The sequence below is a fragment of the Alosa sapidissima genome, chromosome 5, assembly GCF_018492685.1.
Source record: "Alosa sapidissima isolate fAloSap1 chromosome 5, fAloSap1.pri, whole genome shotgun sequence".
NCBI classification, from domain to species: Eukaryota; Metazoa; Chordata; class Actinopteri; order Clupeiformes; family Clupeidae; genus Alosa; species Alosa sapidissima.
Window position 1 is genome coordinate 16519635 of NC_055961.1, and position 15946 is coordinate 16535580.

General features: G+C 48.6%; 1 protein-coding gene across 1 annotated transcript in view; it reads right to left on the reverse strand.

The window, feature by feature from the left end:
• auts2a (activator of transcription and developmental regulator AUTS2 a) overlaps nucleotides 1–15946 on the reverse strand; it is a 281065-nt gene that overhangs the window by 68187 nt on the left and 196932 nt on the right. Inside the window, exon 6 of the mRNA XM_042093561.1 lies at nucleotides 5470–5499. Within this exon, the coding sequence (XP_041949495.1) occupies nucleotides 5470–5499 (30 nt within the window). The remainder of the gene's footprint in view (nucleotides 1–5469; nucleotides 5500–15946) is intronic.

Below are 15946 nucleotides of genomic sequence, written 5' to 3' on the forward strand. Positions count from 1 at the left end.
TGTGTGTGTGTGTATGTTCAGGGAGCGCTGGTAAGGGGCCATGACTCAGACCAGCCCTGCTGGGGATGCTGGGACTCTGGGGCATCCATCACCATGGCAGCCGCCAGCCCCACCGCTCCACTCGGGGAGAAGCCATGGAAGTCGCCCGAAGGAGGAGTAAGGTGGTGTGTGTCTGTGTGTGTGTGTGTGTGTGTGTGTGTGTGTGTGTGTGTGTGTGAGAAGAGCGGTGGCCAGGGAAAAGGAGCAGGCGAGGGTGTGTGGGTGAGCGGGGAGGGAAGGAAGAAAAGCTAGTAAAAATTTAATGCACTCCGCAGAGCGGTCATGTCATACTTGGTTATGGAAAATAATCCCAGATGCCTGCAGAGCTGGAATGGAGCTGTAATGTGTTCGCCTCCTAACCCGGCCTGACAGCGATGATGTACGACTACCATTACCGGAAAATATCACTTCAACTAACCCATGATCCGGCGCCGCTAAGGGTCATGTTATCCATGAGGAACAAATTACACCCCCCCCACCCCCCCACCCAGCACCACCCCCCTCCCCACACTCTCCTGCCACCCCCCCCCCCCCACACACACACACACACACCAACCCCCACCTCCCAAAGTAAATACAAATTTACTACACGGACAAGGGTACAAAAACTCAGGCGTGCACCTCGGCGCGCGAGAGAGGAGGGCGATCCGTTACCTACGACAACGGCGGGGAGCGAGTGACAGGGATGATGAAGTAGATGACAAATCATTGGCTGACAGGGTACTCTAGTGCAATCAGCCCGGGCCCCGGCCCAGCGCACACCCACTCAAGCCTGTAAACACTATACTCCTCCCTTTGGATTGGGGGCAAAACACATAATCTTTTAACACTGACAAGTCGCTCTCTCTCTCGCTCCAGCTTTTATTACTCCTCTTCCCCTTCCAATGTCTCAGCAGTGAGGAGATGGAGATGGAGATGGAGGAGGAGGAGGAGGAGGAGGAGGAGGAGGAGGAGGAGAGAAAGAGAGAAATGTTGCAGCTACCACTTGTCGAGTGATTGAGAAACAGATTTGGCGTTTTATAATTACGCGAGGGCAAACGCGGCTAAACGGCTCTCGCTCGCGTGCGGAAAATAAATATATAAGATAAGTGCAAGGTAGATCTTAGCCAATATATCAGCAGCTTGGATCTTTAGTTTGTGTCAAGGACAAACAGGCTCTCTCCGGCTGGGCTAAAGCACCCACTTAGAGCCCCCGGCGTCCCTTAAGAGCCGTGTGCTGTGCACCAAATTACAGTGCTTTTCCATGCCAGGCCATTAATAAAAAAGCCAAAGCGATTTCAAAATGGCATTTAAGGGAGCTGGTGGCCTCCGTGAGTGGGCGAACAAATGACACGAGAGACAGAGAGTTGGGAGTGTGTGTGTGTGTGTGTGTGTTGGGGTGGGGAGGGAGCTGAGTGGGTGTGGGAGTGGTGTTCAGAGTTCACCGATAACGTCTGAAGAGCCGCCAGGAACTCTCAGCCACATGGTTAAGAGCGAGAGTGAAAAAAATAAATATATATAAATAAAAACTTTACACTTCGGAATTAACGAGTGGTTTAAAAGCTGTGAAAATACATTCCTCGTTCCCCCCTCCCATGAGGTCAGCCAGTTGGAGCTGTCCTTTAAGAAGTTCAGTTAGTGCTTATTAGCGGCGCGGTTTGGGTTGGCTGCTTATCTTTCCATCCAAACTGGAAAGCTCGTCTATGCAGCGCCTTGCCTTTTAAGTGCACAAACCTATCATTCAAAGACTGCAATGCATCATTTTGAAACATTTTAATGGCATTTGGTTAGGCAAACACAAACCATATTTTGTATTGACAGACACTGCGTTCATAGACACACGCACACCCTTATGCTTGGAATATTTCGCAACACAGCAACAAGAAGCAGTCAGGGAGTTTGTTTCCAGAAAGCTGCTCTAATCAGTAGAGTTCGAAGGAGGTAGTGTGTGTGTGTGTGTGTGTGTGTGTGTGTGTGTGTGTGTGTGGTGTGTGTGTGTGTGTGTGTTTGTGTGTGTGTATGTGAGTGAGCACGTTGCGTTCTCGTCAGCCTTCGTCAGAGGTTAAGCGGTCTCAGATGTCTGACAGATCCTGGGTTGGCGGAAAACGCACCGTAAAAAAGAGGGAATGTTACTACAGCCACATGCCCGACACATCAAAGGCACCTGAGGCTAAAGGGTCCCTGCATTCCAAGACCACTGCACACACACACACACACACACACACACACACACACACACACACACACCACCATCTTCCCACCAGCTCCAACCATGCGGCCGAGCCACTGCTCCACCTGTCACTGCCGTGGCCTCGGCTGCCAGACTCAAGCTGCCACTAATCAGCAGACAGAGCTCTACCTGTTCAGCGCTAATGAATAGACCCACCTGACCCCCGTCGACTGGCAGAGATGACACTACACCTCCCCCGCCAACACCACCCACACCATCCGCCACCCCCATCCCCCCTGTTTGGGAGTGAGGTGGAGGGGAATTGGAGACCCCGGCTTTTGGGCGCCGAGCCCTTGCCGAACGGCAGGGACCAGAATGGGATGGCTTCCGCTAGCCAAAAAGGCGCCTGGGGTGGTGGAGGAGGAGAAGGAGGAGGTGGAGGAGGTGGTGGTGGTGCAGGAGGAGGTTCTGGCGGCAGGCCCAGCTGCCTGCTGCCAATTCATCTAGCAGCGGGAGCACGAGGAGAGCGCGGAGGCCGTGAGGAGCCGGGAGCCGAGACCGGGCCCAGCTGGAACCGGCAGGCGCCGCCTGATGAATAGAGCACAGACCGGAGCGTTTAATAAATCTCTCCGACGCCTCGCAGCAACACAAACGAGATGTCAGAGGGCTGTTAAATGCACACACATGTACACACACACACACACACACACACACTCTCTCCTTTTCTATCTCACTCACGCACACACACACACACACACACACACACCACACACACACACACACACACACACACACCCCACACACACACACACACACACTCTCTCTCTCTCTCCTTCTCTATCTCACACACACACACAAACACATACACATACACACACACACACACACACACACACACACACACACACACACACACACACACACACACACACACACACACACACACACACTCTCTCTCTCTCTCTCCTTCTCTATCTCACACACACACACAAACACATACATATACATACACATGCTTCTTCCAGTGTTACATGGACAGGACCAGTGCATCCAACACACATACACACAGACATTGTGCTCACTAGCTGTCTTGCATGGAAAAAGACAGTAAAGACTGGCTACTCCCTACCTTTCTCATGCCTCAATGGGTCCAGTTTTCTTTTTTTGAACTCATATCATGTTCACATATTATTCAGCACTTCATGTTCATCATCCTCATATTCACAAACCAAACACATGATAAAAATCCATCTAAATCCATCAAAAATACATCTGTGGTAGTAAATGTGTGAAGCACTATCCTATTGTTGAAGGAGATGGAGAGTCATACTGGTTGTGAAATAGAACAGAATATTCTCTGCTGTTAGCCATTGTAAGCAGTCTGTGATTGTTTAAGAAAATATCAGAACAAAGACCAAGTGCCAAAGGAAACGAGTGCATGAGAGGGAGGGTGAAAAGAGAGAGCGAGAGAGAGTGAGAGAGAGAGAGAGAAGGAGCGAGACACGCAGACAAAGAGACTGAGAAAGAGCACAGAGGGTAATGATGATGCATGGCGCGGGCTAACGCCGCTAACGACCCCGCTGATGCGCCGACAGCGGACAGTGGGCCCTGTGTTCCCGTCTCCGGTGGCGCCAGCCCATTAGCCCAAACCCACTTCCTCCCCCTGCCCGGTCGCCGGGTTAAAAAGGACGGGGGAGAGCGAGCGTCCATGTCGTGTCAGGGAAGACGGGCGCGGATAAGAACGGGTCCTCTGTCTGCCTGTCCGCCCTGCTCGGCACGGGTCGTCTAGCGGAGGGCACCTCTACAGCAGGGTGCTGTTGCATTGGCTTCCCATGTAGTGACCATTTGCTTCCCATGTAGTGACCACTTGGCTAATATCCTGAAGGGGAGGCTAGCTGACATGGGTGTCCTGATGGGTGGTCACATCTATGGGCTGATCCACACACAGACAGAGAGCTCTGTAACTGTTTAGTGATTTCCACTGTTGTTCTGAGGAAGTGTTGTGGGAAGAGCAATGTGTGTGTGGCAAAGAAGTGGAGGCCTTGTAGAAGAACAATGTGTGTGTGTGTGTGTGTGTGTGTGTGTGTGTGTGTGTGTGTGCGTACACAGACAGAAGTACATTCATGCATATCATGTATCACAACAACTCACTGCAGCAACATACACACACACAAACACACACACACACACACACACACACACACACACACACACACACGGACACACATACACACATGCATGCAATCTGCAAAGACAAATGTGTTCACAGACTATTTGCATGCTCACAGGGAGCCAATGCATTATGAGAAATCTCATGAAGATGCGTGTGTTTATCTGTGGCTGCTGTCACTGATCACGCTCCAGTGTTTGCGTAATAAAGTCCTCTTTTTGTCTGACACATAGTTAATCAAAGCGAGGCGACCATAAAGGATCTTCACAAGGCTGCATAAAAAACCATCAGAGTAATAGAAGCTTAGGAGTGCGATCTGTGCTCCCACATGAGAAAACGACTTGCCGTGACATAGCTAATTTGAAGTGGCGGCGCTGAGCAATAAGGCAACTCTATAAACGGGAGAAAGAAAAACAACAAGAACACAATAACAACAAAACACAATGTGACACTTGCTCGCTGCATAATTATGACAAACGTAGTTGAGTCTGATTTCTATTAAAAACAATACAAATTAAAATGACAATTTGTTTAAATTTCAGGAAACTGTGCTTTGCCAAACACACAGAGATAGAGATGATTGTGACTGTGTGTCTGAAATTTAGGCCAGTCCAGTCTATTAAACCCACAGTTAATGCCTAATCAGATAAAATGTACACTCGGCATAATTGCTTAAGTGCAACATGAGTAATATATTATCTCTGTAAAAATAATACTACATGTTTATGATGTTTTATTCACAAGCTCATTTGTCAAGCCTAGTGTAGTAGACCACGGTGGGTTAGCAGAATGCAGTATTATACGCACTCTTAAGATAATTCACTGAGTAAAGACAGAAACCGACAAGGCTCATAATGGCTCCGTTTAAATTTTGCACGCCGTTTAGTCATTCATAATTAATGTACCGTTAATTAAACCCCTCTTACAGTTATTAACGAGATATTTAATTCTAATTAAACAGAAATGCACACCGAAGGAAAAAAAAGTCTAATATTGGATTCTTGCTGATAGCACAGTGCTGAAAAATGAATAAGGGTTTCTCATGGTGAGAAAGCAGCATCCAGGCTTGCTATGGGTTGCAGAAACTGAAAAAGGGAAGTCTGTTCCTTACCTTATCTTCCTGGTCACTCTCGCTGTCACACTGCAAAGAGAACAAAGGACATACAGTACAGTTAGTGATGCTAACGCTAAGCTAACGCGCTAATCAGGTAATCAATGCTCCTTCGCAGCATTTCACTTATAGCTTAAGAGCCTTCATTGGCACATGGAGGCTCGTTAGCCTCCACTTCTGTGGCTTGTGTCATTTAAAGCTTTCATAAAACCCTGAGCAGTAGTGAGTGTTCATTATGCACAGCGACCAGGCCCTATTAAATGAGGCCTTTAAGAAGAATGAACAGTTTTCCTCGGCCCATGGAGCTGAGGATGGGGCAAATGATCTATAACGCCGCGCCTGAGCGCACCGGTAAAATCACATCAGTGGCTAAACAAGAACAAAAACGCTAATCTTGAAACTCAGATCTCCTCAGAGCAATTAAAAATCAGGATCTATTCGGGCACTGAGGCTCGTTTACATCCGGAATGCACAAAAAGGCAGTGTCTGGGCTTTCAGAGAAGAAAACACACACACACACACACACACACAGACACACACACACGCACGCACACACGCACACGCACACACACACACACACACAGTGGCGCATTTTTTTACAAGAAATGCTGGATTTCAGCTTTCCTTTCCAATTTCAATTTCAAGGTCCGCTTGATTCTTTATCAACTAATTAGTGATGTGCGGAGTGACGGCTGGCCCTGAAGAGGTGCATTGTGGTCCGGGAATGCGGAGCCACTGGAGTCCATAATGAGGACTGGTACATGCCGGGGCGTGTGGGATGGGCGTGGGGGGGGGGGGGCTGGGGGGGGTGTTGGGCAATGCCAATTAAAAGGGAGGAGGGGGGACTCTGCCGTATGCCAGAACACAGCATGTACTGATTGGCAGGCTTGGGAGTTGAGTTCTGAGCTGCCAAGGCCCAGCCAATGCAAGAGCCACACAGAGACAGAGGGGTAGTGAGACGGAAACAAGCCAAATGACAGACGGACAGGCAGAGCAGACGGATAAATAGGCAGATACATATAGAGTACGTACTGTACAATAATTACATCCACACATATGCATTCCTGTCAGCTTAGTGTTGCTCTAGGACAGTGTTTCCCAAACGTCTTTCTCTTGCAGTACACTATATCAGAGATTTAATGAGGAGACACAGCACTCAAAGAATATCCCATAGAAATGTATGGGGTTAGTTTGTAACGCAAACATGGCAGTCATCTACACATACATCGTGCCAATCATGTGTTGTGATCTCGCAGCTGGAGTGAGGTTGGTGTCGTGAAGCTTTGCGCACGCGCAGTTCTGCCCGAATAGATGCCCGATCAGTGCCCAAAATGTGTTGCAATATGGCCGCCGATGGAGGGACTTGCCTAAAAGGACTATGACTAAATACTGAGAAAATGTCAGGACACAACACCATGATATTAAGCATGCAACATAACAGTGTTGTTGCTTTATTGCCAACCGCTGCAAAAAATCTACATACTGTTGGGACTGCCTAACACAAACCCATAGCTCATGCATTATAGTAGCCTACCGTCTGACTGTGGCCTCACTTTAGTTTTAGTGCTTTTTTTCTGTTCAAAAAGGGGTGGTTAAGGTTCTACTCAGAGATCCTTTTTAAGTATCTGTGCTGTTTGTCAATGCCATTCAGCGAGGCATTCACTGCTGTTGTGCAGTGTTTGAAGTGCAATTGAATTGAAATGAATTGAATTCATAAGCACTGCATACACACATTTATCAGTCCTCACATATGGGTACAGACTGAGAGAGAAAAGACATGGAGTAGCATAAAGAGGAGACAAGAGAAGAAATGCACAGACAGACAGAGAGAGAGAACAGAGAGAGAGAGAGACAGAGAGACAGAGAGAGAGAGATAGTGTATATAGTGAGCGAAGCCGGAGTGAGGAGAGGACATAAGGAGCGAGCTGTTTTGCTGGCAGAGGGCTGGGCTGGGCTGGGCTGGGCTGGCTGACCCAGCACAGGGTCCTGTGAGCTCAGCAGGGGCACCACATCCAATTTACGCCTCTGCTTCCCTCCGTCGGCCACCCCCTTCTCCCCCCCACCCCCCTGCCTGCCCCCCCCCCTGGCCCCCACTGGCAGCGCCCGCGCCAGCGCCAGCACCTCATCCATTATGCAGAGCAATAAACACACACAGCAAACACTGCTCCTCAGCATCTCTCCCTCTCTCTCAGACACACACAATCTCTGTCTTTTTCTCCCTCTCTCACACACACACACACACACACACTTTATCTCTCTTTCTCACACACACACACACACACACACACACACACACACACACACACATATCATATACTATCCATTTGTCCGTGTTTTCCTCTCATAGCATCATTCCTCTCATAGCATCATTCCTTCCCCATTCCCTCCTTTCAAGACAAAGCGATTCAGGCAACCGATTCATCTTGTTTGTTCACATGTACTTGGTGTATAGTGCGTCATGTCATTATATTTATGCTTGCATAAAGAAAGACCTTCATGCATTTGGACACACACACACACATAGTAGACAGTGTGCTAGTTTGCGAGGCTAGTCATAAAGTGATAAGCCGTGTGAGACCATGAGCCCCCTTTCGTCACCACAGACCTCATTAATTCCCTCTACTTCTGCCGCTCCCAGCCAGGGCCTCTGATCAGGCAGCCGAGTGCTTAAAATAATGGGCAAATTTATTTTTTCCACTGTGTTGTGATCCATAAAAAACAACCCCGGCTTCCATCTCTCTCTCTCTCTCTCTCTCTCTCTTTCTCTCTCTCTCACTGCCCTTTTTTCTTGCTGCGTTTCTCCCTGCCTAAGCTCAGCCAGCCAGCACAGCCAGCCAATTGCTTTGATTGTGGAGATAGGAACTGCCGCCGAGGAATGGCTCTGCCCTCGCTTGTGAAGCAAATAGAAGGCGCTAATAGAACTCATCGCATTACCCGATGCAAAAGTGCCAGAGCTCATTACTTTAGGATAAAAGGATATCATTGTAGACGGCGAGCAGAATTGACTTTCTGTGGTGGGACTTGATGATGATTTAATCAACTGCTCTCCTTCGCTTCTCATCCCAGAGCCTGTCGCTTACGCAGGTGCCTCTAAACGAGACACACTCACACAGGGTGGTGGGGAGAGAGAGAGAGAGAGAGAGAGAGAGAGAGAGAGAAAGAGAGAGACAGAAGGAAAGAAATTGCTGTCATTACTTTTTTCTCCCCTCCAAGAATAGGGGTATGCAAATTTTTCAGCGGTACAAAGACAGTCACAAGAAGAAAGACAGAGGGAGGGAGATAGATGGAGGGAGGAAAGGATAAGAGGGGAGCAGGGAAGAGCAAAGGAAAACTAAATCAAATGGAAATACCTTTATAATGAGCAAAGTAAAAAAGCTTAAGATCAGCCCTGACAGACAAGGGCAGGCAATTTGTTTCTCCCTAAAGTGGAGAAGTTAGAGGCATTTCTCACGCATTAAGCCATGTGTAAAAATGAGCAAATAACAATAATAACACTGAACTGGGGGGGGGGGGCATCAGAGCTGTAACTGGATTGGAGTTCACTAACTAGCTATCCGACTCGTACGTATGCCTGTTTCTATATACATGAAATCATTTATTTTCATTTTTCTGTCTTTTCTGACCCTTTCATCCATTCCATGCTACAAATGATTTACATGCCATAACAATCTGCACATCTTACCATACACCACTGGCCCAAAGCTATAAGCTATTTTAGTTTGGTTCAATTCTCACTACACAATTTACTGTACATCAAATGGACACAGTAGATGCTTAGCTTTAGATTGCAACTTGAGTTCTCCAATAGTCACTTACAAATATGCTAGTTGAAATTTTACACCAATATGTCGGCTACCATGTCTGCTACATTGGCCAATTACATGTTTCTTAGCCTTACCATTAAGATTGGGAATATTCGTCTTGCCGTTAACACAGAAGACATCATTTTAAACACTGAACCAAGTAATTCAGTTCACATTCATTGGACATCTATATTTGTCATATATTTATTTGAACTATATTGCGCAGCAGCCTCAGTTCGCTGCAAGATGGCTAGCAGCAGAGATGGCTATTGTTACATCTGAGCATATACATTTTAGCATTCTGCAAAACAACTTTGAGTGGCAAAAATATTTTTGGACGTCTGCTATGCTAAAAATAGTCCACTAAACCAACCCCTACCATCCTATAGGGGCTGACTCATCCTCATCATTTGCATCCTCATCAACCTCACATGCTTTCGTGACACGACCGTTGCCTCCCCCTTGGGGTTAAGACTGACCCACTGTGGACCCGTTTCCCTCGTCCGGTTGGCAGCCAGGGGCAGGGGCAGGCTAGGCTCCGCTTCAGAGGTGGGGTTATTTAACGCGCCGGTGAAAAATCAGGAAGGCATTAGCTCTCTGAGGGGGTCCGCCGCTGAAAGCGATCCGCACGGCCCGGCGGAGGGTGTGTTTACACAGGCCGGGCCTCACGCTGTCCGCCCGGACCTCAGTGTTTGGTTTAAGTCACGCTGGAATGTCAAACATCACGTCCAGCGCTGAGGGCTGTTACTGTTGGACGATATCCGGAACTTTCTGATGCACTCCACCCGCCTCTCCACCTCTTCAACAACCCCAACCCCACCACCCCACCCCCCGACACACACACACACACACCACCCCACAGGACCCCCACCCCTTATCCCCGAACCAACCCATTCCGCAAACTCCATCAGGCCCCTGCGTGGGTCCAGTGGTCCTCCGTCAAGCTTAAAGCCCATAAAAAATAGTGTTTTTTCCACCACCGAGGAATTATTCTCGTAGTCCCGAAGCCCTTCCAACTGAGAGCAATAGCCGCCTTGCGCGGCTACAAAGACACACCCGCAATACTGTTCGATGGCTAAATAATTCACTTCAGCCATGGGCTTACCCCAAGAGGTTCTGCCAAAACACATTCTGTGGCCCCCCTGCTATCCCCAGCGCCCCCCCCCCCCCTTCCAAAATGAAAAAGCGTGTTTGTCAGAGGGACCACATCAGACAGAGCTGTGCGTGCGGAGCATTGAAAGGCGGACTTGTTACGGACGCGACGGCCGAGCAGTGGAGAGGGCCCAAGTCAAACACGTCACCACTCGAAAGGCCGACATATCACACAGCGCGCCAACGAAAACAGAAGCTCTGGAGGAAGAGAAAAGACTGCTGTTGGCCATGTTTATGTTTCATGTCACCATTTGTATTTTCAAATTAATGGCAAATTTGCTCCGAGTGGAAGTCATACATGTGTACACATGGGAGGATAATCTTTTAAAAAAAATAAAACATAAAAATAAAAGCAAAATGATTTCATCTCAGGCTCCCCTGGCAGTTTGGTCCGGCATGCATGATCGCCACTGATGTTGATGGCCATTAAATTAATTAGCGCTGATATCTGCTTCACTTATGGAGCCAGAGGGTGCTTATTTCCAAAGGTTTAGTGAAGGAGTTAAAGCTAAGGAGAAGCCTCTCTCTCTCTGCCGGTTAGTCTGTCTGCCAGCCGTCCTGCCTGCCTGCCTGGGGGCGTGTGTGTGTGTGTGTGTGTGTGTGTGTGTGTGTGTGTGTGTGTGTGTGTGTGAGAGAGAGAGAGAGTCTGGTGGGGGTGGGAGGGGGACAGCTTGAAGGATGGCAGCCATTGCCAGGGTCAGCTCTGACAGTGCCAATTTGATGTGCTGCCGTCAAGGGCTGTTTTTCTCTCCCCTGCTTTCTCTCTCTCTCTCTCTCTCTCTCTCTCTCTCTCTCTCTCTCTCTCTCTCTCTCTCTCCCTCCCTCCATCTCTCTGTTAAAAGCTGAGTGTCCTGATGGTTTTCTGATGCAAACCATCGTGCGGCAAAATGGTTTTTCCCCCTCCTGCTGCCGTCTCCTCCATCTGCTGCTGGGCCCGGGCGCCGTCGGCCGCCTGCCTGTCACAGCGTGCGGCGAAATTAGCCGGGGAGGCGGCGCGCGCTAGTGCTAATTACATTTTAATCATTGGAAATGTGTTGGCAAATCAAGGCTTGATTGCCATCTTGGAGCTCCCCTGCTCCTCCCTGCCGTGAGGAGAGAGAGGGAAGGAAGGAGGGATGGAGAGGGACAGAGGGAGAGCAGGCCCACGCAAAGGAGACAGAAGGTTGAGAGGAGAGAGAGAGAGAGAGAGAGAGAGAGAGAGAGAGAGAGAGAGAGAGAGAGAGAGAGAGAGAGAGATAGAGAGGAGGGAGAAGGGAGGGACAGTGAGCCGGCTGAGACCTTGCCTCGCCGCCAGTAAATGGAGGTTGTGGCTTCTTGGCACATAGTGCACCCAAGCCCAGGCCTTTAGAGCTGAGGGGGAAAGGGAGGGAGGGAGGCCACTGCTGAGGCCATTGGGGGGGAAAGTTCTGGGCTTAGCGGTGTAGCTAGCTGGCTAATGGCAAGGTCTAGGTCTGAGGCGAAGTCTGCCTAAATCAGCCCTCTCCCATCTCTCTCACTGCCTCACAGCCCCAGCCACGTCCAGTCTGAGTAATGCCAACAAGGACGAGTCTGAGGTCAGCCAGACATTGAGAAGAGATGGAGTAATGATATGAACAAAAAGCATGTGAAGGGCAAAATGGACCGTGTCACTTTATTACAGTTATTTCCACTTTTATCTTCTTACAAATGATTCAAACTTGTTTTGGAGAATAAAAGATTGGCAAGGTAAGACCCACAGAGAGGCCAAGGGAGAGAAGGGGATTAATAGGGGAAAGAGAGTGAGTGAGTGAGAGAGAGAGAGAGACAGAGACAGAGAGAGAGAAAAGACAAAGACAGAAACAGAGAGGGCTTTTTGTCTCCCCCCACCCTTCCCTGTCTGCTGGCCACTGCACGCTGGGTCATCCATCTTCCAGATCGGAAGCAGAGATAGCATCCAGTCCAGAATGGTTTAGCCCGACACACACCAAAGGGGCTGTTAAAATCAAACATCCACTTCCTCAGGCCTGCGGCCATTACCATAGATCTAAATGACAAACCATAACAACAGCTGCGCACTCTCGGGTCAGCTGAACCAGACAGGACGCACGAGCGTCGTCCGACAGTCACTAGTCTCAAGGCATGTATTGTATGGTCGAATAATGCACTCCGCAGCAGTGCACCATACAGTCACTAGTCTCAAGGCATGTATTGTATGGTCGAATAATGCACTTCGCAGCAGTGCACCATACAGTTTAAACATAACAGGCACAGTGAAGGTCAAGGGGATGCTGTTAATAGTTGCTGTGTGGTTACAGGAGGATCAGAATAACAGAGATTTGACTCAAGTTGGCCATAATGTAAACACTTCAACACAAGTGTGAATCTCTCCTGTCTGATGTGTAGACTTAGATGTATAAATGTCTCGTCGACGACAGTGGTGAGACTGTGGGGAGATGAAGACAGATATTTTTTTTTCTTTCTGACTAGCTCGGGTCATTACACGCACGAAAGGATCTGGGCCCGCTGACATCCAACGTCTAATTTACACAGCATCTGCCTGATGTCCAGCTGTCAACTCGACTATGAAGGGAAGCGAAGAGAGGGGGTGGGGGGGGGGGGGGGAGAAGAAGAGGAAGAGGAGGAGAGAAAAAGAGAGAGAGAGCCGGAGGGATTGAGACAGTTTGCGCTGTGACATAAGGCAAACGTCTACGCCACCAGCCAAGGGGGGGGATGCGTGAGGGGGAGGGGGGGGCAGTCTGGTGTCTGGCCCAATTTAACTGGGCCTGATCTCCCCTCGGCCGCCCCCTCCACCCCACACTCTAGTCCAGCCCCTATCCTATTCCAGCAGTCCAACATCTGAATGCAATTTCCTCTCCAATGTAAAACTTTATCCAGACGACATTAATTTTGACCACTAACACAATATTCCAGTCATTGGAATTGAACAGAGGTGGAACGAAGGGAGGAGACGAGAGCAAAGGAGAGGGCGGAGAGAGAGAGAGAGAGAGAGAGAGAGAGAGAGAGAGAGAGAGAGAGAGAGAGAGAGAGAGAGAGAGAGAGAGAGAGAGAGAGAGAGAGAGAGAGAGACAGAGAGAGAGACAGAGAGAGAATCACGGCAGGGTGGAGGAGACTTATATAAAATAATAAAGCCTTTATAGGATCTGACCTCCAGATTTATACCACATTCCCCCTTTTATATATGATATTTTCTCTCTGGAATCTGGCTGCTGAGGCAGAGGGGGAGCTGGAAGAAGAACAAGTGTGTTGCGGTCCCATGGGCGTTCCTTTATGAATGCCATAACTTTTCAATTCAGAGTTTGAAAGGCGACACATGAAAGCCCCCAATTAGGGCACTGTTCTTAATGCATTCCATATTTAACAGTTACTCCGTAATTTGGAAAACAAACACCAGAGGCCAAGACTGTAAGCTCTGGAAACCCTGTGAAGAACTCTCTGTGAGGGCTACCCAGCGTTCTTTACCCACACACACACTCACACACACACACACACTTTTCCAGACTTCTTTAAATATATAATGTGTGTCAGCCCATAGATGTATGTGTGTAATGTATAATACATTTATTTATATATATATATATATATACTGTATGTGTGTGTGTTGTGTGTGTGTGTGTCTGTCTGGAGGGGAGAGTCTATCTTTAAAATAACTTGTCAGCTCAGACACTCTCCCAAGCAGATGTGCTGACGGAGCCCTGCGGTGGAGCCTGGCACAGGCAGATGGTGCCACGGGGCATCCTGCTCAGCTGAGCCGGTGGGGGTGACACACACAGAACCAGTGTGCATGTGTGTGTGTCTGTGTGTGTGTGTGTGTGTGTGTGTGTGTGTGTGTGTGTCTGTGTGTGTCTGTGTGTGTGTGTGTGTGTGTGTGTGTGTGTGTGTGTGTCTGTGTGTGTATGTCTATGTGTATGTGTGTATGTCTATGTGTGTGTGTGTGTGTATGTGTGTGTGTGTGTATATGTCTATGTGTGTGTGTGTATGTCTATGTGTGTGTGTGTGTGTGTATGTCTATGTGTATGTGTGTATGTCTATGTGTGTGTGTGTGTGTGTGTATGTGTGTGTGTGTGTGTGTGTATGTTTATGTGTATGTGTGTATGTCTACAGTATGTGTGTGTGTGTGTATGTGTGTGGTGTGTGTGTGTGTATGTCTATGTGTGTGTGTGTGTGTATGTGTGTGTGTGTGTGTGTGTGTGTGTATGTCTATGTGTGTGTGTGTATGTCTATGTGTGTGTGTGTGTGTGTGTGTGTGTGTGTGTGTGTGTGTGTCGATCTATGAGTGTGCATTTTTCTTCCAGGGTTTGTGGGGGGATCGGCAGGGTTGCAGGAGTTGCTTCCCCATAGCTCCTTATTACCGGCGCGTAAAAAAATAATGTGTTACACAATCTCCCGCTGCTGAGGCCGTGACCTTCAAACTAAATCTCTGAGAGCCGCGAGGTAACCCGAAACACGGGCAGCCACGGCGCCCCGACAGATGAATATGCAGCTGGCTGCAACACGCACACACACACACACACACACACACACACACACACACACACAGAAGAAAACACACAGCACAGAGCAAGTAAGCAAGCCTAGAGCAAAACAACGTGGCGCGCAGCAAAACATCTACTCCCATCACTATGTTGTTTTCCTCCTCCTGATTTATTCAAGAGAAGTGATCCCCCAGTCCAATCTGTGTGAGTAAACACCCCCCCCCCCCCACACACACACACACACATGCACACACACATGCACACACACACACACACACACACACACACACACACACACACACACACACACACACACACACCGCACCAACCCCCCCTCCCTGCAGCATGCTCTTCTGGAGGTGGAGGGCTGAGGCATGAAGCAGATGTTGGCTTAATCAAAGATTAATGGAAAGATTTTCAGACAATTACAGACATCAGATTGCATTGTTTGTGCCATTATGGCACCTCCTCTGGGACTGGTCCACTTTGGGTTGCGTTTTAATTACGGCAAACACACACACAAGCACGGACGCGCACAGGCACACACAGGCACACAAGCACGGACGCGCACAGGCACAGGCACAGACACACACACACACACACATACACACACAAATGCAGACGCACACACACACACACACACATACACAGAATGATACAATACGCAGAATAGTAAATGCAGACATAGACACACACACACACATGGATACACACATACACACACGTGTAGGCTACACACACAAACACAAATGCCTGCATGTGACACACACACACACACACACACACGCATGATACACAATGATACGCATGATACACAACACAGAATGGTTAATGTAGACATACTGTAGACACACACACACACACACACACATGGATACACACATGCACACGTGTAGGCTACACAAACAAACACAAATGCATGTCACACACACACACACACACACACACACACACACACACACACACACACACACACACAACAACAGTTGATAGTATTGGATACATATATCTTCAAAGTAGTTCTGACTCCCCCTCTCCCACTGACATAAACATGGTGGTGAGCTGCGGTGT